The sequence below is a fragment of the Ursus arctos genome, unplaced genomic scaffold, assembly GCF_023065955.2.
Source record: "Ursus arctos isolate Adak ecotype North America unplaced genomic scaffold, UrsArc2.0 scaffold_18, whole genome shotgun sequence".
Taxonomy (NCBI): Eukaryota; Metazoa; Chordata; class Mammalia; order Carnivora; family Ursidae; genus Ursus; species Ursus arctos.
This window is the reverse complement of record NW_026622852.1, coordinates 26,002,239-26,025,196: the sequence shown is the minus strand read 5'-3', so window position 1 is coordinate 26,025,196 and position 22,958 is coordinate 26,002,239. Positions and strand designations below refer to the sequence as shown.

The window sequence follows — 22,958 nt, the reverse complement described above, 5'->3', positions numbered from 1 at the left end:
CAAAATGGGGGCTCAAAATAGAAGTTACATTCTTGTGATATTCCTTACACATTCGTGACTTGTACCTGCTAGTCCAATTTCCTGAGACCTGAGCTTCCTTTCCTGTTGGGTGCAGGCACCAAAAGGGAGGTCTGTCTCACTAATTTAAATCCTCTCAGCACGTACACACATACAGACACACACAGACACACACACACACACACACACACACACACACACACACAACCTCCCTACTCCCAGTGGCTGCAGCCTGCCGTGATGGGGCAAAAGGCTCAGGCAGAAGCTCCAGCAGCTCATTCCAGCTGGGCTCCCACACCCCGGCTCATTTCCTCAGACCCTCTCTGTCCCTCTCTTCCCCACACCCTTGGCCCCAGGAAAAAAGGCGGCACAGAACCAGCAAATACTTCATTGGAGACACACCAGACTCTGCCAGCAACTCAGGATACCAGTCACCCCAGCCCCAGCCCCAGCCCCACCTGTCCTGCAATCCCCCTCCCAGCAGGGCACAGCACAGCCCAGACGCTGCTTTAGGAAGGAAGCCTGAGGCCAGCGTTGCTGAGCTGCTTGGAAGATCTGGAGACTCAGTTTCCCCAAGATGGACTCCATTTCCTCGGGAATGATGCCATGTCCTGAGAGGGCTTTGTCTCCCTGGGAAGGAATCCATGTCCTTAGGAGGGCTCCACATCCCTGGGAAGGACTCCACGCCCCTACGAGGGACTCCTCGGTCCTGAGGGGCTCTTTGGGCCTGCACAGGCTCCAGTCCTTAAGAAGGACTCCATGGATGCAGGAAGACTCCAGGCCTTCAGGAAGTGCGCCAGGTCCCTAGAAGAGCTCCATGTCCTTAGGAAAGACTCCATGTCCTCAAGAAATACAACCTGTCTCTTATCCAGGGAGGGTTCCACACTCCCAGGAAGGGCTCTCTGCCCCTAGGAAGTGTTCAAGTTCCCCAAGGGCCAGGCCCAAAGCCCCTCTCAGCTGGAACAGATGCTGCTGACAGTGGCCCCAGCTGGGCCCACAAGGCCCAGCTCCTCCTGCTCATTGATGCACAGCTGGTAACCGCAGCCCCGGGCCCGGGCTCCAGATGGGACCCGGTGGTCAGTCTTGGCACGTGGGGGCAGCAAGAAGCCCACACTGCCAGCGATGAGCATATGCCAAATGCTGTGAATGTAGAAGTAGTTGTCTCGGGTCTCCACAAAAGCATAGAGTAGGACAGCACTGCCTGCAATAAGGCTGCCCGGACACAGGTAGAAAAGCCAGCGGCGCCACGTGGGTGGGTAGCAGTGCCGGCGGCGGACGCTGCGTACTGTCTGGGGGAAGCAGAGAAGTGGGACTCAGGAATATAAGGCCTTGGAACCCAAGCCAGAACTGGTCATTCTCAGGCTTCCCCGGAGCCCTGGTCGTGACCTGAAGGCACCTGCCAAGTCTGGAGTGGGCACCACAAACAGCACAGTGATGATGACAGGGTCCAAGCCCATCTTAAATTGGGGACCAGATCCTCAGGGCCCTGCACCCAAGTCCTGCTGAGACGCCCCCTCCCCAAGCCCTCCCAACCTTACCCAGGCTGTGGCCAAGATCCCCAGGGCGAAGAGACTGGGTCCAAGCAGGTTCCAGAGTCCATGCCGGTCAAGCTGTAGAGCCATAGACAGCAGCATAGCCCCCAGCAAATACAGCACCTGGAGAAAGAGGACTCCAGGGGCTGGGCTGGGTTGGCAAGAGGCACTTGGCAATGCCCCCAGGGAGAGGTTGGGAGTGAATTTCAAGTAGAATTTGTGTACAGTTTTCCCCCAGGGCCCACTCTGGACTGACCTGCTTGACCACAGGCTGTAAACGAGCCATGGCAATGACAGTGACCCACACGGACATTAAGGAGCCCAGGAAATCACAGAACTGCAGCACATCGTAGTCCATGATGCAGAAAACCACAATGCCTGGCTGGTCACAGGCATGGTAAAACTGGAGGAAGAAACGACAGGCATTGAGAGAACTTGGGGCAATGGTCCAGGTCTATGAAACAGGAGAAAGAGGTCACGAGGGTGGTGTGCTGCTGTCAGAAAAGCAGAGGTCAGAGGTCACAGACTGAGCAGAACTGGGAAATGCCTGACTCCCTGCTCCTGAGAAGAACGTGGTAGGGAAGCCTGGTCTGCCTCACAAGCCATATGTATCTGCTAGCGCCCTGACCCTGTCCTCACCTTCCTCATCCTCCTGCTTCTGGAATGTACTATGGAGAGCACCAGGCCGGTGGGGATTCCAGGTCTGTCAAACTGAGGCCAATCCTTCCCTAATTCTCAGGCTCGCTATGGGTCCCACCTATAATCCCCATCCCTGGCCCAAGCTATGAGGCTAGACGCTGGTCTCTTGACCAACCCAGACCCTAAGCCTCCCCTGCATATCCCAGTCTCCCCTGATAGCTCAGACTCTGAGTTAGGATTCATCCTCAGGCCTTACACTGACTGGCCCTCTTCATAGCCTCCCACCCAATGTCATGGGTAGAGGGTGGGGAGTAAGAAAAAAGGCAGTCCCTGGGCCATGGAAAAGAGAAGTTGGTCTGTGGTCCCAAGCCCTGTGCCTCTCTGGACAATGCTATCATGGCCTCAGGCATCCTGTGTTCCCTTATTTATAAACGGGGCTACCCAAAAATGACCTGGGTTCTTTTTACCTTAGAACATTTGCTGTCACCTTTCTCTGAACTTCTGTGTAGAATTTAGTGATTTTTTATTGATGGCAAACACTAAGAACATGCATAGTTTTAAGACTATCTTTGGTACAAAGATGACAGGAACATGCATCCCTATGAGCCCCACCCAAAGACAAGATACTGGTTACGAACTATGAGGACAAACAGCTCCAGACCAAGAACAAACATCACAGTGGCATGCTCACTCCCCCCATCACCTGATATTGCCCCTGCTCCGTGTCAGGAAGAACAGATTGTTACAGTGATGGAAAAAGAAAATTAAAATGCTATAATGGGAGAGAAAAGGTTTTTGACCTATATAAACTTGGTGAAAATCTACTCACTGGAGCTGACCTGGAGACATACCAGCAGATTTTACAGGATCAAAAAAGTTTCTTAAGATCCTGTGACTCAATCTGCTTGATCTCTGTCCCCTGCATGTTACCCCAGGTCCTCAGAGAGCCATGGCTGCTGAGGCCACCTCTTGATAGCAGGAAGAAGTTGCTGTGGTTGCCATGGCTGGACTGAAGTACATCAGGCTGAACTGAAGCCAGGGCAGGAAGGCTACAAGTTGTACCACCCAAAGGTGGCCTTGGAAGTGGCTTGATCCCTGACTGAAGGGACCCTTTAGGTACTACTTTCAGCCCAGGTCAATTTCTTCATCATTCTACTGAAAGGCAACCCTAAGTCACAAGGGTTCTGAGTCCAGAAGAGAGGTGGCCTTACAGACCTGTGAGACAGACAGCCCGGCCCTCCAGAGGCATATCCTTGACTGTGGGTGGAGGGCAGGGAGATCCAGCCCACAGCTGAGGAAAGAAGTAGCCGAGCAATATCACAGGTCATTCACTCGTGGTAGCAATGGTCTCTGTAACTTCAGGGAAGAATGGAAATGGGAGAACCTGGTCTCCTGTTTGGATGCATTACTGTTGAGAATGAGAAGGTGGAGGTGAGGTCAGGAAGATGAGTTCAGGGAAAAGGAACATTCTATCCTGAACTCAAATCACAAACCATGACACCTCAACCTTAATCAAACAGTATCCCCCTTAGAAAAAAGCAGGAGGAAAACTAAAGCAAGTTTGTTGTGAAAACTGGCAGAATCCAGTCCAGGAGCAGAGCTGCCAACAATAGAGTGGGAAAGAAGACTCGAAAGTTCAGTCTCTAAAGACAAAGGATGAGAAAGAAATTGCTAAATTTCTTTTGAACCTGTTGAAGATTTCATCCAGTCATTCAAACTGAAAAATTTGTGACTTTAGAAAATGTGAATAATGTAAGAACAGGGAGAAGCTAGGAGTTTAGAAAAAAAAAAAGAAAAAGAAAAAGAAAACTTAGGCATATTAATTGGCATTGGGAAACCTTGGGTTTGATTCCTTCAAATTTTAAAGTCTTAAGCTTGTGTACCTATCCTGTCTTCCCCTTCACTTTGGAGGTAAAGAATGTCCCTTCAGGAAGAGACTGCTTTGGAATGATCATGTTTTGAGTACTCCAAGCTTTTTTTTTTTTTTTTTTTTTTTTTTTTAAGATTTTATTTATTTATTTATTTGACAGAGAGAGACAGCCAGCAAGAGAGGGAACACAGGCAGGGGGAGTGGGAGAGGAAGCAGCAGGCTCCCAGCAGAGGAGCCCGATGTGGAGCCTCCCTGTTTGGCTCTGGGATCACGCCCTGAGCCAAAGGCAGCCGCTTAACAACTGCATCACCCAGGCGCCCCTGAGTACTCCAAGCTTTTGAAAGGGCTTGCAAGTTCAGCAACCATGGCTCCCTCTTACAAATTATTAAATTGAGAAAGCAAGCTCTTACTAGGAAATTCTGAGAGACTTTTCATGGGAGTCCACATCTGCATCAGAATTAGTATCTGAACACACCTAAAAGATTGATTTTTTTCAATTCTTTCTTCCTCTTGTATGTGCTGATTAATTGGGAGTTAACTTAGTTCCTAAGCAAATCAATATTTTGGTCTTTTACTATTTTAGTTATTGGATATTGATTATTCTCTACCTCTAAGACCAGATATAATACTATAGCTACTAAATTACCCAATACTATTTTCTGATTTGGATTTTATTCTAAAACATTAATCTTACATTTCAGCTTTCACCAAGCTTGCTCCATCTGCCTGACTTTCAAGTTTATAAAAGGAAATGCCTAAACACCTCTGAAAGAGGGACTTGTAATAAATCCTTGAATCTCAGATAAGAGAAGATCTATATCAGAAGAAAAGCAAAGCTAAATCACCTAATATTGAAGACACACATAAGGGAATAATTAATTGAAGGCTGATTGTTCTCCTAGGAATTTCTCTGCAATGAAAAAAGAGCAGGGGATAATGGAGAGATTGTCTCTGGAGCAGAGAGGTTTGGGGAGAAATCACTGCACTAGTATTCTATGACAGATTATTCTCCAAGCATACTAAAAGGTCAGAGAGATTTTTAAGGTTGTAGAAAACCTACAGGAGCAGAGTTAACTTGAAATTGCAGTGTGAGGTGAACAAGGTGATGCACCTTTCACCAATCCTGATCTGGCTATGGTCACTGGTCAAGGTCTAAAAACACCGCTGGTCAAGGCCATCGCTGCCTCCTTCATGGGGCTCAATTCACTATGGAAACCAACCAACAACCTGTGTCAGCTCACTTCACTGAAACTCCTCAGCCTGGGGAAGACAGCATCTTGTCATCATATATTCTGGATATATATTTGTCTCTTCTCCCTGTGGTGCTTCCACCTGCTTTACTACTCCTGGGGCAGAATCCACTATCCATTGCCAGGGCACCCCACTCATGACCATCTTTAACCAGGAGATACAACTTAGAGTAAACAAAGTAAAGTGAATCACTCACCACCACAGAATTCACTGGTATAAACATACTGTCCATCACCAGGAGCAACCAGCTGAACAGAACACTGGAATGGCCTACTGAAGGCTTAGTTATGGTGTCACCTGGGAGATGCTACTCTTCTGTAAGTCTGGAATACTCTCCTATGTTTGGTGCACAGTGTGTGCTCAGTAAGCTTTAGTCATCTTATACTCTGTGCCATGTATGTTCATGAGAGAACATCCCTACACTAATAAACTTCCCTCCATGCAGAAACAAAGAAAGAAACTTGCAATACTGCTGATCCACTGAAAATTATGGGCTAATTTTTACATTGATATTCCTTTTGTCAACAGAAATAAAAAGAAGTGATAGAAATAACACAGAAAGACTGGGAAATTTTAAAAAATGTAGACTACAAACTGGCTTCTGTTATATAATTCTAATCTAATTTGACACCTCCCTCAGCTTTGGACATTCATGAGGTAATTTTTTTAAATTAACCTAAATTGTTTTCTGTGAGATTTCATATTTTTATAACATAACTATATAGTTCACCTAATGCTTCAAAATGGAGTATCCAGGTACTACAGAATGTAAAACTGGAAATGAAAATACATTCAATCCATGTAGTGACTGGAATATTTGCATTCAGGATATAATGGAATTTATGGCTATTCCCTTATTATCAGCCTCCATTTCCTCTTGGAAACAGGGGATTTTGCCAAGGGCCACTAAGAATTACCTGCGAGGTGTGAGGAACAGAACAGGTAAGGAGAAGGCAGGCTTGTAGCCAGGATGTCAGGAATCAGCAAGAAAGGCCCCACAGGTCCCAAGATGTCAGCTCATGGGAACGGATTATGAGGCTTCGACTAGCACTGGGAAGGATTCACGGCTTGAACTGTATGAGCTGTACAACTGCAGTGTTTGATATGTTTCCCTCGATGACTTCTTGCATTTTGGTTATATTTTCCAATCTTTTGATTGGCTCTTCTTCTCTTTTAAGAATTTGAGAACTGTTTTTAAAGAAGAATGTGAGAACTAGTAAACTGAGGTCATAAGTTTCTCTACATACTCCAGGACTTCTGAGAAACTGACGTCAGGTTAGAAATTTACCAAATTACTCTGCCCTGGTGCGAGGAGACAATATAGTTCAGTGATCACATGTAAGGAACTTAGAATCAGGCTTTCTGAGAATTCTGGTTCTACCACTCATGTTATGCCTTAGACAAAGTATTTATTTATTTATTTATTTATTTATTTATTTATTTTAAGATTTTATTTATTTATTTGACAGAGATAGAGACAGCCAGCGAGAGAGGGAACACAAGCAGGGGGAGTGGGAGAGGAAGAAGCAGGCTCATAGCAGAAGAGCCTGATGTGGGGCTCGATCCCATAATGCCGGGATCATGCCCTGAGCCGAAGGCAGATGCTTAACCGCTGTGCCACCCAGGCGCCCCTCAGACAAAGTATTTAAACCGCGCTCATCTGCAAAAAGGGATGAGGATGATAATATAAGTGCCTATCTATTACTCTAGTGGTATTGTGAGGACTCAATTTGCAGTGTCTCACACATTAGATGTTATTTTGCTGTTTCCATTATCTGAACTGGTCTGGCTATATACAAAATCAAGTGCTGGATTTGTGACCTGTTCTTCTTTTAACATATTTTACATATTATGTAACATATTTTGCATTTTAAATAGTTTACATGTTTACACTCTAAAATCTTGAAGAACAAACCTACTGTCTGCTCCCATGCCCTGGATAGGAATCAATGCACTACTCCCAGATGTAGACTGTCCTGGCTTTGAAGACAGGGAAGAAGACTGTCATCTATGTCCTGGTACTGTTACCTGCAATATGACCAGTGGGTCCTTAAATGGAGACTGTTGAGGAATGAAGTAAGTCTAAACTAAGTAAAGAATGAGAAAGGAAGAGCAATGGGCAACCTGCCCAGGAAAACTGGATAATCAGTAGCTCTACATTTTGGCCCATGTGGAAAAAGAAGAGGAGTTAGAGCAAGACTTCAGGCAACACCACAAAGCCAGCATCTTTTCCTTGATCTTTTGGTTATTATCCTATTTTTTTTCTTTTCTAAATAAGCTCCATACCCAACATGGGGCTTGAACTCACAAACCTAAGATCAAGAGTCGCATGCTCTACTGACTAAGCCAGCCAGGCACTCTGTTTATTATCCTAGTTAAGAAAGTGGAAACTCTGTATGTGATGTCAATCACTGTAGGCTCCCCTGGTGTTCCAACTGAGGAAAAGGTCTTTTCTTTCAAGGATGATTTGCCATTGTATCCAGAATATAAGCAGTCATCTGGTACTAAACACTCTAGAGCCAACGTCCAGGACGCTTGTGCAAAGTGCAGGAGAATGGACACACTCTCCCCACATGTTCCAGGCTCCTGATACACTTAGGTACTGTTACTGATTGTGAATCCTATTAGAGCTGCATGCAGCCAAGAGTGGGCTGGTGGAACAGCTGTTGCTAGAGGATTTGGTGAGCAACAGTATAAAGGGCATCTGGCAGTTAAAAAAGAGAGAGAGAGAAAGAGAAACAGTGTCTACTGTAAAAATAGAATGAGGCACTGTCAGAGCAGGTCTAAAAAGGGGAGCAGCCAAGCAAAATTAGAGTGTGCTCTTCTCACACTCCAGCTTAAGAGGTGAAGGTCTCTCTACACAGCATGGTTGTAGCCTCCTCTTCCTCATCTGTGCATGAACATCTGGAGGACCCTATAACACACCCCTCAGTTTCAGAACATTCACCCTCCACTTTCTGCTAAATGGTAAGTAGGATTTTTGTAATTTGGACATATGTCTGATCTATTAATGCTAAACAAAAGAGAAGCACATATTGGTTTTTGTGATATTCTTGTTGCCAAGACATGAGGAAAGTCTGAATCCATCTAAGATTTTTACAGGGCTCATAGGCAGGTACTGTATGTCACTAGATGCCAAGAGCCCAGAGATGAGCTGAAAAGATCCCTAGGTGCAGCATCTCAGGGGACAGTCTACACAGGGGTTAAAGCACATTAGCACACTCACTCCTCTACGTTTTCTTTATACTATTTATGAAGCTTGCTGGTAGTATGAACTTTTCTGATTGTGGAGGAGTGGGGAGACACAGAGAGGGGACTGTGGACATTCTGTAATGGGAGGGGAAGGATTTAAAACTATATTAAGCTTCATCAAAATATGCTCCTTTGAGCTGGAATTTTATACCACACTGCCACTTCCCATGTTGTCTCAGGATATAGTTGAGTTCATAAAATTTCTTAGGATTCCAAGAGCCAGAATATTCCATACATTACCCAGTTATAGAGATTCTCTCTGTCTTCCAAAAGTTCCCATGAGAAATCAAGAAGCCATGGTGACTGAATGGGGAGATACCTTTTTATACCATAAGAAAGAACAAGCTGAAGATATAGAAATGCCCAGTACAATGAAGAACATTGTAGAGCTAACCCTTACATCAAGAGAGATGAAAGTGGAAACTCCATATAGAGACATGGGAGAAAGTGCAGATCTCTTGTCGCTATACGCAGGAGAAAAGGGGAAGCTGTAGACACCATCCCATACCGTAGGACCGCCAGTATATTGAGGTAAAGGTCCCCGTGGCCCTCAGTGTGCGAGACAGCTGGAGACCACACACTATTTCTAGCGGCTGTTGGTTATCTTAAGTTACAAACAGCCCTGTTCATTTATCCTGATGTGCCTCACAAAAATTACCATATTCTACGCGTGCCGCGACACTGCTGTAGAAGACACTGTGAAGAGGGAGACATCCTTATATAATGGAGGTGCAGACATCCCCAAACCCGGGGAAAACACGGTGCAAATGCAGACCCTCACCCATCACCATGAATAAGGACTCGGTGAAGACACAGATACACCACATACCGTGGAGAAGAACATGGTGAAGGTGTAGACAGCAGCTTCCAGCACATATCGGCTCCGAATGGCCAGGACCACGGGTGGCAAAAACATGAGGTTGCTCAGGCAGAGCAGTAGTGTGGACAGCAGCTGGAATCCATAGGTGAGCGCATCCGCACTGTCGGTACAGCCCCAGCCCCTCCACCCTGCGAGGGGGGAAGGCACGACGTGGAAGAGGGCCCAAGGCAGCCACAGGTTCGGGACTCCTGCCAGTGGCCTTTCGCCAGGCCCTAAGACACTGCCAGGGAAGGGTGGTCTCTGCCCTCCCATTCTCTCCAAACCCATCCTCACTTCAAGCTGCCGCTGCCCGTCCAGGCCGCCCCTCCAACCCAGGAAGCCCGCCCACGGCTCCCTCGCCAGCCCAGCCCGCTCACCGGCCTTGCACTCGCAGGCCGCGTACAAGTAGTTGTGCGTGCGCAGCAGCTTGCACTGGCCGTAGGGCCCGCAGTCGTCCACGCAGGGCGAGAGGAAAGTGCGCAGCCGCACCTCGGCCGTCGCGTTCCGGCACCGCACGTACCTGCGCACACAGCCGGCGGTCAGCGGGGTGTCAAGCCGCTCCTGCCCCATCCCGGCGCCCCGCTGCCCCGCCCTGCCCCGCCCCGCTCACCGAGGCCCCACCCCGCACAGGGAGCGCAGGGTCAGGAACCAGGTCCCAGTCTGTGGGAAAGGGATTCGCAGCCTGGCCACTCTGGAAGTGGCACTGACGGAGAGGAGGAAGCCAGCCAGGGACTCTTAAGGGAGAAGGGAGAAGAGGGGATATCAGCGAGAGGGAGGAGAAGTCAGTTGGGGTCAAGACCTAAGGAACCTTCACCCACCTGACCCCACTTCCCTATCCCATCCTTTCTCCGTACCATCCCCCACTGTCCCCAGCCCCAGAGTTAAAGCCTCTTCTGCTTCCCCCATTCCTCACCCCCACCTTTAGAACAAGTCACCGCTGCATCCCCCAGGCTCAAGGGCACCTCGTGAGTCAGGCATCCGAACACCGTCACATTTTCCTGGCGCAGGGAGCTCTGGGCGGGGCAGGTATGAAGACGAGGCGGTCACACCCTCCAGACCCTACCACCACCCCACAGCCCCCAGACTCCTACACCTGTTAACCCCTCTCCAGAAAACCCTCTGGGAGTTCTCTGGACATCCCATTCCTGCAGGTGATCTCCATACCAAAGCCTGCCTTTCTCTTTCTCCCTCTTTCTCTTCCTCTGTCCTTCTCTCTTCTCCCTCTCTCCCACTCTCATCCCCATTCTTAGAACAGAAAAATTGGAGAACACCAGATCCTTCACAGCAGAGATCTTTCAAAGACTGATGAGAAGGCAATGCCCAGTTCTGAACGTTGTCTTTGAGCAGAATTGTTTAAACTCTGTCCAGACAAGAGAGAACACCCTGTTTCAGTCCCCTCTAGCTTACTGGATGGAGTGGGAGGGGGGCTGTCGCTGGATTTAGAAACTAGTTGTGAACAAAGGAAACTGTAAGGTTTCAATCATCTTCACTTGGGTCTGAAGGCAGAAGGAACCTAAAGAAATGTACTCTTCTCTGGGTGAAATGATCCTAGGTACTGAACAGTGGTAATAGAATGCCTGGGGGGTTAATGTAGCAACCTGTCCGGGATTTAAAGAAACCAGATAGCCACAGGAGTAAATGTAAGGAGTGTCTACAAGAATAAAAGTAACAAAATGCCATAAGCTCACCTTCAAGAAGGATTTGAGGTAGCTTATTAAATGCATATAATAGGATAAAATACACATGAGGGAGATTTAAAAATCAAGATAAAAAAAAAAAAGTCTGTCCCTAGATGTGAGCCATGTATTTGATGCTGACTTCCAAGCGACCAAAGCAAAAAAGGAAACATAATGAGTTACCAGATTTTATCTTTTGAGTCCATAAGATAAAATTTAATTACAGTCTCAAGAGAAGCACAGCATCCAAACGGTGGTTCTCAGGAAAATTCTCATCAAAGAAGCACTGTTCTATCATGCATCCTGTCCTCAACCACAAGAGTGAATTTCATACAACCTGCTTAAAACTTCCCTCAATGCAAGCCAGGGTAATATACCAAAGTATTATTCCATAAAAGTCATTCTAGTGGGAAGCCAAAGGGGGGAAAAATGTCCTCTGGGTATGCAGTTCTCTGATCCAAATGTTCAGTTCTTGATTCCAAGGGGGAAAACCAAAATACTTGGAGGGAAAAATCATAGTAGATGTGCCAATATATCTTTAAGAATAAATATAATGGGCTGTTTAAGGTGTGTAACAAGTGTCACGGCATGCAGATGGATGTAATATAAGCAGATGAAGGCAGAAAGGCACAGGGTGAGGTGTGCAGGGGGGGTGGGCCTGTACTCTCAAGATACTGAGGAAGAACAGGTATGGGTCACACTGGTCTCTGAAACAGGCTCTAGTTTCAAGGTCAAATCAAGACCTCACTGTCATGGCCCAAAGGCAATAAGAGTCACAGAGAATTTAAGTATGAAAATAAGGAATGTCTTTGGGTTTAAGAATCTGATCTGTCCTGGGGCGCCTGGGTGGCACAGCGGTTAAGCGTCTGCCTTCGGCTCAGGGCGTGATCCCAGCGTTGTGGGATCGAGCCCCACGTCAGGCTCCTCCGCTATGAGCCTGCTTCTTCCTCTCCCACTCCCCCTGCTTGTGTTCCCTCTCTCGCTGGCTGTCTCTATCTCTGTCTAATAAATAAATAAAATCTTAAAAAAAAAAAAAAAAGAATCTGATCTGTCCTGACCAGCAGGAGGACTAAAAAATTCTGAGCCATGGGGCGCCTGGATGGCACAGAGGTTAAGCGTCTGCCTTCGGCTCAGGGCGTGATCCCGGCGTTATGGGATCGAGCCCCACGTCAGGCTCCTCCGCTATGAGCCTGCTTCTTCCTCTCCCACTCCCCCTGCTTGTGTTCCCTCTCTCGCTGGCTGTCTCTATCTATGTCGAATAAATAAATCAAAAATCTTTAAAAAAAAAAAAAAAAATTCTGAGCCATGTCCTACAAAAGACCACATCTAGCCACAGATCAGGTCTCATGTTGGCTGATAGGGAAATGGTGTCTGCCCCCCAGAGTTGGGGAAGAGTACATAAATTATTGGATCAATGCCAATTTAAGACAGCCACTAATGGCCTGATAGAGGGCTCTGCCCTAAGCCCAGTCTTATTTAATGGTGAAAATAATAACTAAGAGGTACAGAAGGCTGGCTTTTCAAGTGTGTGAATTACATAAAGCAGGGAAGAGCCAGGACCCAAACTAGTATTAGGCAATGGCTCAAAGATGGACATAAATTCTTTCACTAAGTTAAAAAGTTCACTGCAAAAATATGAGGTGGGTATTGGCAGCAGTTCACATGAACCAGCTCAGGGCACAAAAATGTGTGTGTCCCTTAGTGACGAGTAGATAAACACAGAAGTTGATGTGAAAAAGGACTGAGAAGACACACAATTTTAGGTCTTCTTCAATTTTCCAAAGCTTCTTACATGTGATCCTATTACTTTTATAATAAAAAAGTAAATGTATGCAACCAGTTTGAAGAAAATAAAAAGAAAAAAGGAAAAGACTCTGAGATCTTAGTTCACAACCCTAGGCGATCCCCCAGTGTGATGTAGCAGCTCAAAGAGGGAACTTGACCTCAGGCTGCACAAACACCACCTGCCACCCTGGTCAGACCCCCTTGGGTCACTTATCTCAGAGACACTAAGACCAGAGGAGACAGCAGATGATAGGGAGAGGTCTAAGATGCTGAGGGTGTTTGGCTTTGGGGAGATGACGGGCATCTGAAGGACTACTAAACAGGATAGGAATGTAACAACTGTACCACACTAAAGATGTAAAATAACAGGGGAAACTGTGCAGGGAAAGAGGGGGGATATGGGAACTCCCTGTAATTCCTGCCCAATTTTTCTGTAAGCTTAAAACTGCTCTGAAAAAATCAAGTCTATTAATCAAAAAAAAAAAAAAAAGGCAAGTATAGAGTTACTAGATATAGCTTCCAGGGTAAAACAAAGATTGGTGGGTAGAAATCCATGGAGGCAGATTTCCATGGAATGTCGGAATGTCAGGACTGCCTTTAGCAATCAGAGCTGTCTAAATATGGACTGCATGGCCTCAATAAGTGGTGAACTCCCCATCACAGGAGACATGCAAGAAAAGTGTCTTTTCTTTCCATAGAGGCCCTTGGGAAGTAGAAAGTTAGCCTATAAAACTCGGATAACTTAGCCCACTCTGAGTTGCCCTGGCTGACCTTGCCTATCTCTAGTAAAGTCAACACTCAGAATAATGTTTGTATGATTGTTGATCAGACTTGTGCTAAGACATTGTCCCTAATTGTAAAGTGGGCCTAAAGCAGCCAAGATATGCTTCCAGAAGGAGGTAAGAAACCCTATACCCCTGACATCTTCTCCTTCAAGTTCCCCTCCAGGGCAAATACCACCACCACCACCCCCACCTCCTCCCCAGCTTTCCACCAAGAGTACCACATTGAGCTGTAGCTCCAGGCTGAGGACTCCACCGCTGTCCAGCACAGGCAGCAGCCTCAGGGCAAACACTGCAGGGCGCTCAGGGGGTAGGGCCACGCTGGGGCCAAAGAAGATGTAGAAGTGGACGGAGAAGGTGTCCAGCTCATTGCGCAGCGTCGGGCGCACTGGCCAGCAGTGCTCTGGTGGGGATGTGGGCCCAGGCCCCTCCACAGAGGTCCCCAGAGATGGCGGCTCTGGGGGCAGTGGCTGGTTGCCCAGTGACTGGGGCATGTTCATGGCAGCTCCAGGGACAAGGACACGGGACAAGCTGGGCTGCGGGCACTCTGGGGGCAGAGGAAATCAGTGCTGGGGACTGCTGCCCTCACAAGCCCTGCAGCCCCACCACAAACCAGATCTGAGCCAGACAGGAATTAGCAAAGGATAGGGAGGGATGAGAACTAGAATCAAACGTCCCTTGGAAGTATGGGGCATCCAGGGTTACAAGATAGGGCCCAGGGGATTCCTAGTGATCACAGCCAATGGAATGTCATGTGGAGGGAGTCAAAGTCATCTCTCTGTCCCCAAGGGCAGTGAAGACACTGTAGAAACAGATGATGGGCCCTCTCACTGATTTGCATGGGCTTTGGCAAGGACAGGGTCCCAGAGGTTTTAGATGCCCCTGCCTACCCCCAGGAAACTGAACAATATTAAATCAAGGAGTGTAATGAGGTCCTTAGTTAACCCCAGTCAAATGCAAAAAAATTATCTAAAGGCCTACTAATGAATCAAAGCTTCAAGTGGAATGGCTTTAGGGAGTGTGAAGGAGCCTGGAGGGTTGGGGAGATTATAGGGATACGGCAGAGGGTCAATGAACACAACCACCAGAGTTGCCTCTGCCCAGCCACAGATGTCAGCACAGGCTGAGTGGCCAAGGCAGATGTGGGGCTTCTGACCTTGCAGCCGCACACACAGCTGGAAGCGGATGGTCCTGCCAGGACCCCGGGATGGTATCTCCACACGCACGTAGACCCAGTGCCCCCAGGGGGGCAGTGCCAACTCCAGCTGGCACAGCGAGGCACCTCCACAGGACAAAGAGCTTGAGTTGTGCAGGGGTGGGGCCTTGGGACGTAGGCGCAACGTCAGGGGGCAGGCCGATGCCCCACGGCTCCCCACACATACCAGCTGTGCTGAAACCCTGTAAGTAAAGCTGGGCACAAAGACCCTGGGCAGAGGGGAGGTTGCAGGTAAGAAAGGACAGGTGAGAGGGACACCGGAATGAGGAAAACACTCAGGAAGAAGGTGGCATGGAGGGACAGGAGAAATGGGAGAACAGGAGGCCTTTTTGCTTCCTCCCCTTTATGCTAGGAGAGAGGGAGGCAGGGGTCCAACCCACCCTGGGGGCTCTGAATGGCCCCGCAGCCCAGGTTGGCCAGTGGAAAAGTAGGAACAGGTAGAGAGTTTTGGCTGAGAAGCCAAAAGAACCCTGTTCCCTGTTTGAGGCCAGAAAAGGAAGAGGGAAAGGGTCAGTCAGGTTTGGGGGGGTATTCAACTTACTTGTACAGGGCTGAGCGATTGTGGACCGAGAGGGTTTGCTCTGAGGGACGGCCAGGCACCAGCACAGCGACGTCCAGCAAACGCCGGACAATCAGCTGCGGCTGAAGGAGGTACTGACACTCGTCCTGGAGACCCTGAGACAAAAGCAGGAGTGGTGGGAGGAGAGACAGCAAGGGTGCTACTAAAGCAAGGTGAACAGAATCTGCTGAAGGGTGGGGGACAAAGCTCCCAGGGCTAGGATTGAGGTCTAAACTCTGGGTCCCTCCTGCCTGATTGCCACCTCTGTCTTTCCTAGGTGCGCAGGATCTGCTATTATCCTCAGCATTGGCTGAGGTCTGGGGACTCAAAGCCACGCCCTCCTGACAGCCAGGCCTGCACCTCTTCCACTCTAATCCCTCCTCCTGGGCACTCCTGGACAGCCCCTCAAGGTAATTTCAAAACACCCCATTTCCCCTCCAACCCCTCAAGAACTTAGAACACTGGCTCTCTTTTGGGGTTAGAAAGCTCCCTGAGGCCTCTGGTCCAAACCCACCCAGCCTTCCTAATCTGAATCTTTCATTTCCTTTATTCCCTACTCAGCCCTCCCAAGTGCTTGTCCAATCTCTACTTTAACACCCCGGGGAAGGGCCACTCTACCTCCTAGGCAATCTCCAGACTGTAAGCAACTTGAAAACAGCAACCTTGTCTTATTTTATTTTTGCTCCCCCAGACATGAAGCCTAATGTAAAGTGCATACCTCACAGATGAATGTCTGCTGAATGAATGAATGAACAAATGAATCAACACAGCTGTGGGCAACTCTGATGTTTATGAAGCCAGAGCCTGTTTTCTGTCTCCCCTCCCACTGCTCTGCCTCAGGGGACCCACAGATACATCTGCTCCTTCTGAATCAGGCTGGGTTTCTTCCATTACTGGACACAACAGCACGTCTAAGCTGCTCTTCTGGGTGAGATCCCTGACCCTTGTCATTTCAGTTCATACTGCCCCAGCACACACAGCCTCCTCACTCTTCGGTGGGCACAGTCCCTTCATTCTGGCCCCTCCTCTGCAGCATCTGCAGCTACCTAAGCCCTCCAAGCCCATCAGGTCAAAGGAGGACAGGACTCCCGATGAGGCTTCTCTGTTCTTCTGGACAAATGGCCTTATGCTGGCCCAAGAAACCAGAGGCCTCTGCTTATTTATTGGTTATTGTGACTGACACAAACCTCTAAACCTCATTCTGACAAAAGTTCCAGGCATCCCACTGGGTTCCATGTCATGGAACAAGCCAGCCAAGGCACTGACTTCCAGCAAAGCTCCCCAAGGCTGGAAGGAGCTTGATGATGCCAGGCCAGAAGATCTCACTACCCTCTGCCTGAAATTCTTCTGTGCCTTTTTCATCACTGCATCCCCAATGCCTACCACACCACCTGGCAAATACTAGGTGCTAAAAAAGTATCTGTTGAGTTAAAGAATGGGTGTTAAAAAGAGGGTACTTTCAGAGAGCTCCTCAACCTACCTAGTTGCTCAAAGACCTCCATCTCTGATACCCAAAGCAGATGTCCTTCATCTTTGGTGTCAAACCCTAAGGACCAGAAGTACTACCAAAAGTCATCTCATCAGCCCCACTTCCTACGGCAGAATCACCACAATAACTTTGCAGTGAGCGAGCCCCAAGGGTGGGGGCTCACACCCTGCAGGTGGCCAATTTCCTTTCTGGATGGACAATCCAGGGGGAAGAAATACTTTGCTCTACATCTTTCTTGCTGTTGGCTTAACTAAAGGTTTAACTCAAAGGTTAAAATGTGCTCCTTCCTTAAACTGTATAATGTACACATCCAACGCTCCTCCCTTATGGCGGAGTGATGCATTCAGTCCGTGGAGAGCAGGGAAGGTGCAGAGATGCAACAGCCGTCACCCTGTGACAGGCCAGAGCAAGGGCCCCAGAAGCCAGGTCTTCGGGAGCTGCCAAGGCATAAGCCAAGTGAGAGAGTCCAAACTGAGCCAACATCAGCAGTCATGTAAGGAACGGGGCCAAAGCAAGGACACTTGAGAAACCAGGAGGGCCAAAATGAGAAGTGGAGTGGGAACCAGTCTGAAAGCAGCTGGGGAGGAAGGTCTTTGACTGAACCCTAGACTGATGTAGTATGGCTGGGCTGAGTTTCCTGAGGAAGGCCTCAGCAGACTCTGGATAGGGCTTGCGGACTAAGATGCCCAAAGACGCTTGCCCTTCCCTGTAGGAATATCCCAGTACCCAGCACAGCCCCTGGCCCACAGTCAGTCAGCACCGATCAACACGGAAGAGTGCTGAACAGACTGCAGGGGGCAAGAGTGCAAGCAGGGAGATGACTGGGAGGCTACTGTGGGGCCCAGGAGAAAGCTCAGGGAAGATATGCTCAGAATGGAAAGAGAGAAGCAGATGCATTCAGAGCATACTTTAGAAGTAGAATCAACAAGACTTTTTCTTTACGGACTAGCTATAGAGAAATAAAGGGAAAAGAAGAATCAAGTATGACACCTAAATTTGGGGCCTGAGCAAATGGTGAATGGCAGCACCATTGACTGAGAAGAGACTAGAGAGAAGAGGCATGGGCTGGGAGAAGTAAATGGGAATCAAAGAGATTTTCACTTTTGGCTCTGCTTGGATTCGTACGTGCTAAGTTTGAGAATTTCATGGACATCCAATCAGAGATACCAAGTAAGCAGTCAAATACAACATCTGAGATTCAAAGAAATTAGGACTCATGGAATACACTTGGAAGGCATAACTTATAGGTGGTATTTAAAACTGGAGATACCTAGCAAGAGAATGGAGAAATAAAAAAGGAACGGTCTCAAGACCAAGCACTGGGGCCCCACAAAATGCACCAAGCAGAGGAGACACCAAGAAAGGAGACAGAGAGTGGTGGGAAGGAGGAAAATCAGGACAGTTCTATAAAGTCACAAAGGCCACAAGGAGAAAGTGTTTCAAGAAGGAAAGAGTAATAGAAGGAACTAGTTAACAGCTAGTTACTACTTAACTCTGGAGAGAGGAAGTGGGGACTGGAAGGAGTGAAGGGAAGAGGAAGACTTACTTTTCACTGTATGCCTTTTGTACCTTTCGAATGTTGTACCAGGTGCATATATTACCTATTCGAGACACAAATATAATAATTTAGAAAGAGGAGGAAGAGCAGAATGAGCACTGTTAGCAGATTTTAATCTCTTCAAGTTGAGATACAGAGCTACACTTGGTCTGGTTGATGGATTCAGTCAGATCTTTTCTTCTCTACAATCTGCTTCTTTGCTTTCCTTATCCTTGTTTTCATTATTTTACCTGCTTTCATTTACTTTCAAATCTTGAAGCTGGAAAGAGGAAGCATTTGAGGAGAACTCTGCCCCAGACATTTGAAAAACTTTCCCCTAATGAATCAGGTGGTGCCAGATGTTACCTATAATCCAAAGGCCAGTCCCTCAGTGCAGACTGGGCACCACAGAATGAACACATGCTCCAAAACAGGGAAGGTAAGACAATGGAGGGCATGGGTCAAGACAGAAGAGGTTGACAGGAAAAAGAGGTAAAGGAAAGGAGAAGGGAGATCAGTTTTGGACACTATGAATTAGAGAAGATAGCAGAAGAACAATAAAAATTGGCCATCCCCCCACTGTGTGCCAGGCTCTGTGCCAGGTGCTAGGAATACAGTAGCGAGTGGCACAGACACAGGAACTCTCAGAAGTGTGGGACCAGAACTCAGGAAAATGACCTGGACCAGATAAGTCACTTCCCTTTTACAACCTCTTAAAGGTCCCAGTTATTCTCAGGATAAAGTTCAAACTTCTAGGTCCTTCATGATCTGGCCTCTGCTCACCCCTCCAGCTCCCTTGCCCAGTCCAACAACCACTCCACACTCAACCACTTCAGTTCTCCCTTCTACACATTAGCCCATGCTAATCCCACCACCTGGAATGCCTTCCCTTGCTTTTTCAACATCAGACCTCACTTCCTGTTTCCTAAAACCACCTCTACCATACTACCAAGCTGACTTAAATATCTTTCCTTTGTCCTCTTAAAACATCCCCGGTATCTCACTAATATACATCTTATTTATCTGTGTCCTTCGCACTCAATCCAAGGTCTGGGACAAAGTACGTACCCAAGGACTAAGGTCTAAAGGGAGGTCTGAGCTCATCCCCAAAGCTGAGGAAGGCCCTAGAAACAGTGCTGTCTTCTTATGGTCAGGACTCTTCAGTGCCCACCCAAGGCCAACCCTCACAGGAAGTCAGGACAACAGTATGAGGAGAAAGCAAGTCAAGAAGATAGAGCCCTGGAGGAATGCTCTGGACAATTAACTCACAGGCTGGAGTCTAGGGAATTAACCAGAGAACTTAAGAATCCTTAGAGGCCCATATAAGATTCCAAATGATAATCAAATTCTTAGAGGAACCTCAAGAATGATCCTTGGCCCGTCCCTCACCCCCAAGCCTCTCGAAGATGCTTTAACTAAATACTTACATCTCTCATGGTATCCAGGTCTGCTGTCATTCATGGACAAGGTATAATGGTGCCCCCTTGTCTCTAATACCGCCACACCTCAGGAGTTCTGGCGGCTAACCCTCCAGCTTACAGTTCCAAGTCCCCAGACCCCACTTGCTATATCTAGATGCAAATGGCTATGTCAAGGCTGGTTGTGACCTCTCCTAACCAGGCTTTAGCTCCTATAATCCCAGTCCAGGCCTAGGCCCCCAGTTCCTCCTGCTCTTCCAGAAAGGTTTTTGGATAACTAGAACAGAGCTTCTGAAGGATTTTCCCTGTCAATTCTCACAAAGAGAATGAAGGATCAAAGTTACAAATAGGAATGGGCTCTGGGATTTGGCCAAAGACCTAAGGCATTCCTTAGAATAGAATAACCCTTGGTTCTGATGACAGTCAAGATCTACCTAGAATCCAGAGCCATTTCCAGGTGAGTTCCCAACATGCTGTCATCCACAGGGCTCCCAGGCCTTGACAGGAAATTCTCTGGTACAGCCCTCTCAGGAAAAAGAAGCCTATCACTGAGGCCTCAAGATGTTACCTCAGCCATAGTTCCCATCACTGACAACAGCAATGCCAGTGCACCTGTCCCTGTACAATTCTCAACTCATTCAAAAGCATCATAACACCTTCTGTGAACACGGAGCTATAGCAGGAGGAGGAGAGGCAAGTCTGATGCAGTCACAGAGCCACTGCCCTCAAGGAATTCAGCCTGCAGAGATATAGCGGAGTCAAATCTTCACCTGATTGGAAATTTCTGCCCCTTTCAATTCTCGATGGCCAAGTCCCACTAGCTTTCGTGTTCTTCAGCATTCTGTTCCTTAAATCCTTGCTCTGCTTACACTCAGTCCTTCACCCTTACAACTGGCCCCACACATGTGGCCATCCCACTCTACCAATGGCCAGCTTCTGCCAATACCCTTGCTTCCTGCCAATGGACAAGAGTAAGAAATCTATAGATCCTCTCACTACAAGGAGAAAATCTGGCCTGTACCTGGGAGGTGCAGGAAAACTTTGTGCCATTTCTTCCCCCTCCAAACCAGAATGGAAAAGCATCCTGACCTTTGAACCTACACTTCAGACTTGAAAAACCTCTGTTCTATGAAATCAGTGCTGACATTTGGAGAAAAGGGAAGCAACAGTTGGGATGCACACCAGCTGCCCAAGGCCTGCTTTTAACAGGAAAGGGCTTCCCTGCCCCCAAGTGTTCTCCGATGGTCTTCCAGAGGGTGTAGGGAGCTGAAATTATGACAGAAGAGGATTGTTTTCTCCCAGATGGACCAACAACTGGGCTGGAGCCTATTAAGAGTCTGCAGGACTACCACCAATCAAGATGTACATACAGCAGCATATGACCAGTCCCTGGCTGGCTTCTGATCACCTTGAATAACCCTTCCACCTTCTAATAGGGACTCTACTCCACAGTGCCAGGGCCTCTGACTGATTCCAGACTCTGCACTTTCCCTTCAGCTTACCTGCACCCACCATGTTCTCCTAAGGCTCCCAAATTGCCTCCTACAGATCATGACCTCTGGCCCATCAGGTGAACTGCTGGCCTCTAGTTATGCCCCACCCTATCCACCCTTATGCCATTGCCCACCCTGGCACAAGGCTGGTAGACCAGGTAGCCTCTGAGGGGGATTAGCAGACATGGAGAAGCAGCTTTGGCCCCTCCTACCCTGGGCAGCATCAACCCACCTTGACAGAGATGTGGCCATGGGCCTGGGGAAGGTGGGCAGCCAAGAACCAGTCCCCAGGTAAGGGGCTGCTGACGTTAAAGATGCCTGAGGTGCGGTTGGGCAGTGTCCAGCTGAGGGTCAGTGAGAAAACCCCAGGCACAGCCGTGTCCCCTGGGAAGTGTGTGTGCAGGGGATTGATGACAGGGGGTGCCCCGGACCGGAAATACCTGGGGGACCAGAATGAGGAGAGGAAGACAACAGGCAATGGGGTGGGAGACGAGAAATGGGGAAAAGAAAGAACTGTCACTCATCTCCAATAACACAAGCGAATTCCCTATACTGATACATACAGCAAAGTGTTCCAGGTCAGGGCATAAAGAGTAAAAGGTCAGCTCAGGCTCTCACACAGTCAAACAGTAGTCAGGAGACAGAGGTCTTGTCCCTCAGTCACACTTCAATCTGGACATGGGTCAAGGGTCAGGGCCAGGAGGTCAGTTTAGATACTCATACAGTCACACTTTAGTTTGGAAAGTGCTCTGGGGTTGGAGGTAGGGGTCAGGATGTTAACTCGGACACTCACACAGTCACACTTTGGTCTGGGCAGTGGTCCCCAAAGGTTCCCCCCTGCTCCTTGAAGATGATGAGGTTCCAAACAGCCAGGAATGTGTCCTCGGGAACATGGAAGTGGAAGAGCTCGGTGCTGGCAAAGGAGCGGAAGGGACTCAGCTTGCGGGGTGAGCAGGTAGAGTAGTCAGTCAGGAAGAGGCCTCCTGGGGAGCAGGCAAGAGAAAAAGGAGCAGGGTAGGACACAGGGCACTTCCATTAAGCAACAGGACCACCAGTCTTCCTCACCAATAGCACCAATTCAACAAATATTCTCCTCTGAGCCAGGAGCTGGGGCTCATGCTGCCCTAGCCATCATCTGCTTTAATCCTTATAATGACCTTGGGGAAAATGACCTGTTTTTACAGATAAGGAAACTGAGGCTCAAACCTAGACCAAACTGAGGATTCAAACCCAGCTCTATCTACATCCCAAACCAGGACCCTTTATGTTGCCCCCACAGCTGTCTCTCACTGAGGAGTCATTGTTCTCTTCTTAGCAAGCTTAAAACACAGAGGTGAGAATGGCATGTGTTGGGGGTAGGGGGCGGGGGACATGGGCTTTTTGGCCACTGAGCAGGCTAGAACTCCACCTGTGGAGCTTAGGCGTCAGCATTGAACTGTGTAACTTCCTTGTTTATTTTCTTCCCCTTTCTGTTCCCCTGTGGTTCCAGGAGCAGTAAAAACCCTCAGAAGCTTCACAAAAGCTGTCTGTATACTGGCTCAGGACAGGAAGGGGGAGGGGGAAAGTGTGGTGAGGATGCAAG

At 48.2% G+C, this 22,958-nt stretch overlaps 1 protein-coding gene across 5 annotated transcripts in view; it reads right to left on the bottom strand.

The window, feature by feature from the left end:
- Positions 1-390: 390 nt before the first annotated feature.
- The window catches only part of TMEM8B (transmembrane protein 8B), a 41,111-nt gene continuing 18,543 nt past the window's right edge, over positions 391-22,958 (bottom strand). For 2 of the 5 annotated variants that reach the window (XM_048223308.2, XM_026506251.4), the window contains exons 2-13: positions 22,170-22,359; positions 21,609-21,816; positions 15,422-15,555; positions 14,821-15,089; positions 13,886-14,211; positions 10,341-10,434; positions 10,032-10,155; positions 9,799-9,941; positions 9,392-9,570; positions 1,807-1,953; positions 1,557-1,673; positions 391-1,307 (exon numbers count right to left, since the gene is read on the bottom strand). In XM_048223308.2, coding sequence (XP_048079265.1) covers positions 972-1,307; positions 1,557-1,673; positions 1,807-1,953; positions 9,392-9,570; positions 9,799-9,941; positions 10,032-10,155; positions 10,341-10,434; positions 13,886-14,164 — 1,419 coding nt within the window. In that variant the 5' untranslated portion in view covers positions 14,165-14,211; positions 14,821-15,089; positions 15,422-15,555; positions 21,609-21,816; positions 22,170-22,359 and the 3' untranslated portion in view covers positions 391-971. The remainder of the gene's footprint in view (positions 1,308-1,556; positions 1,674-1,806; positions 1,954-9,391; positions 9,571-9,798; positions 9,942-10,031; positions 10,156-10,340; positions 10,435-13,885; positions 14,212-14,820; positions 15,090-15,421; positions 15,556-21,608; positions 21,817-22,169; positions 22,360-22,958) is intronic. The other 3 variants (XM_026506252.4, XM_026506250.4, XM_057313581.1) reach the window with 2 other exon arrangements.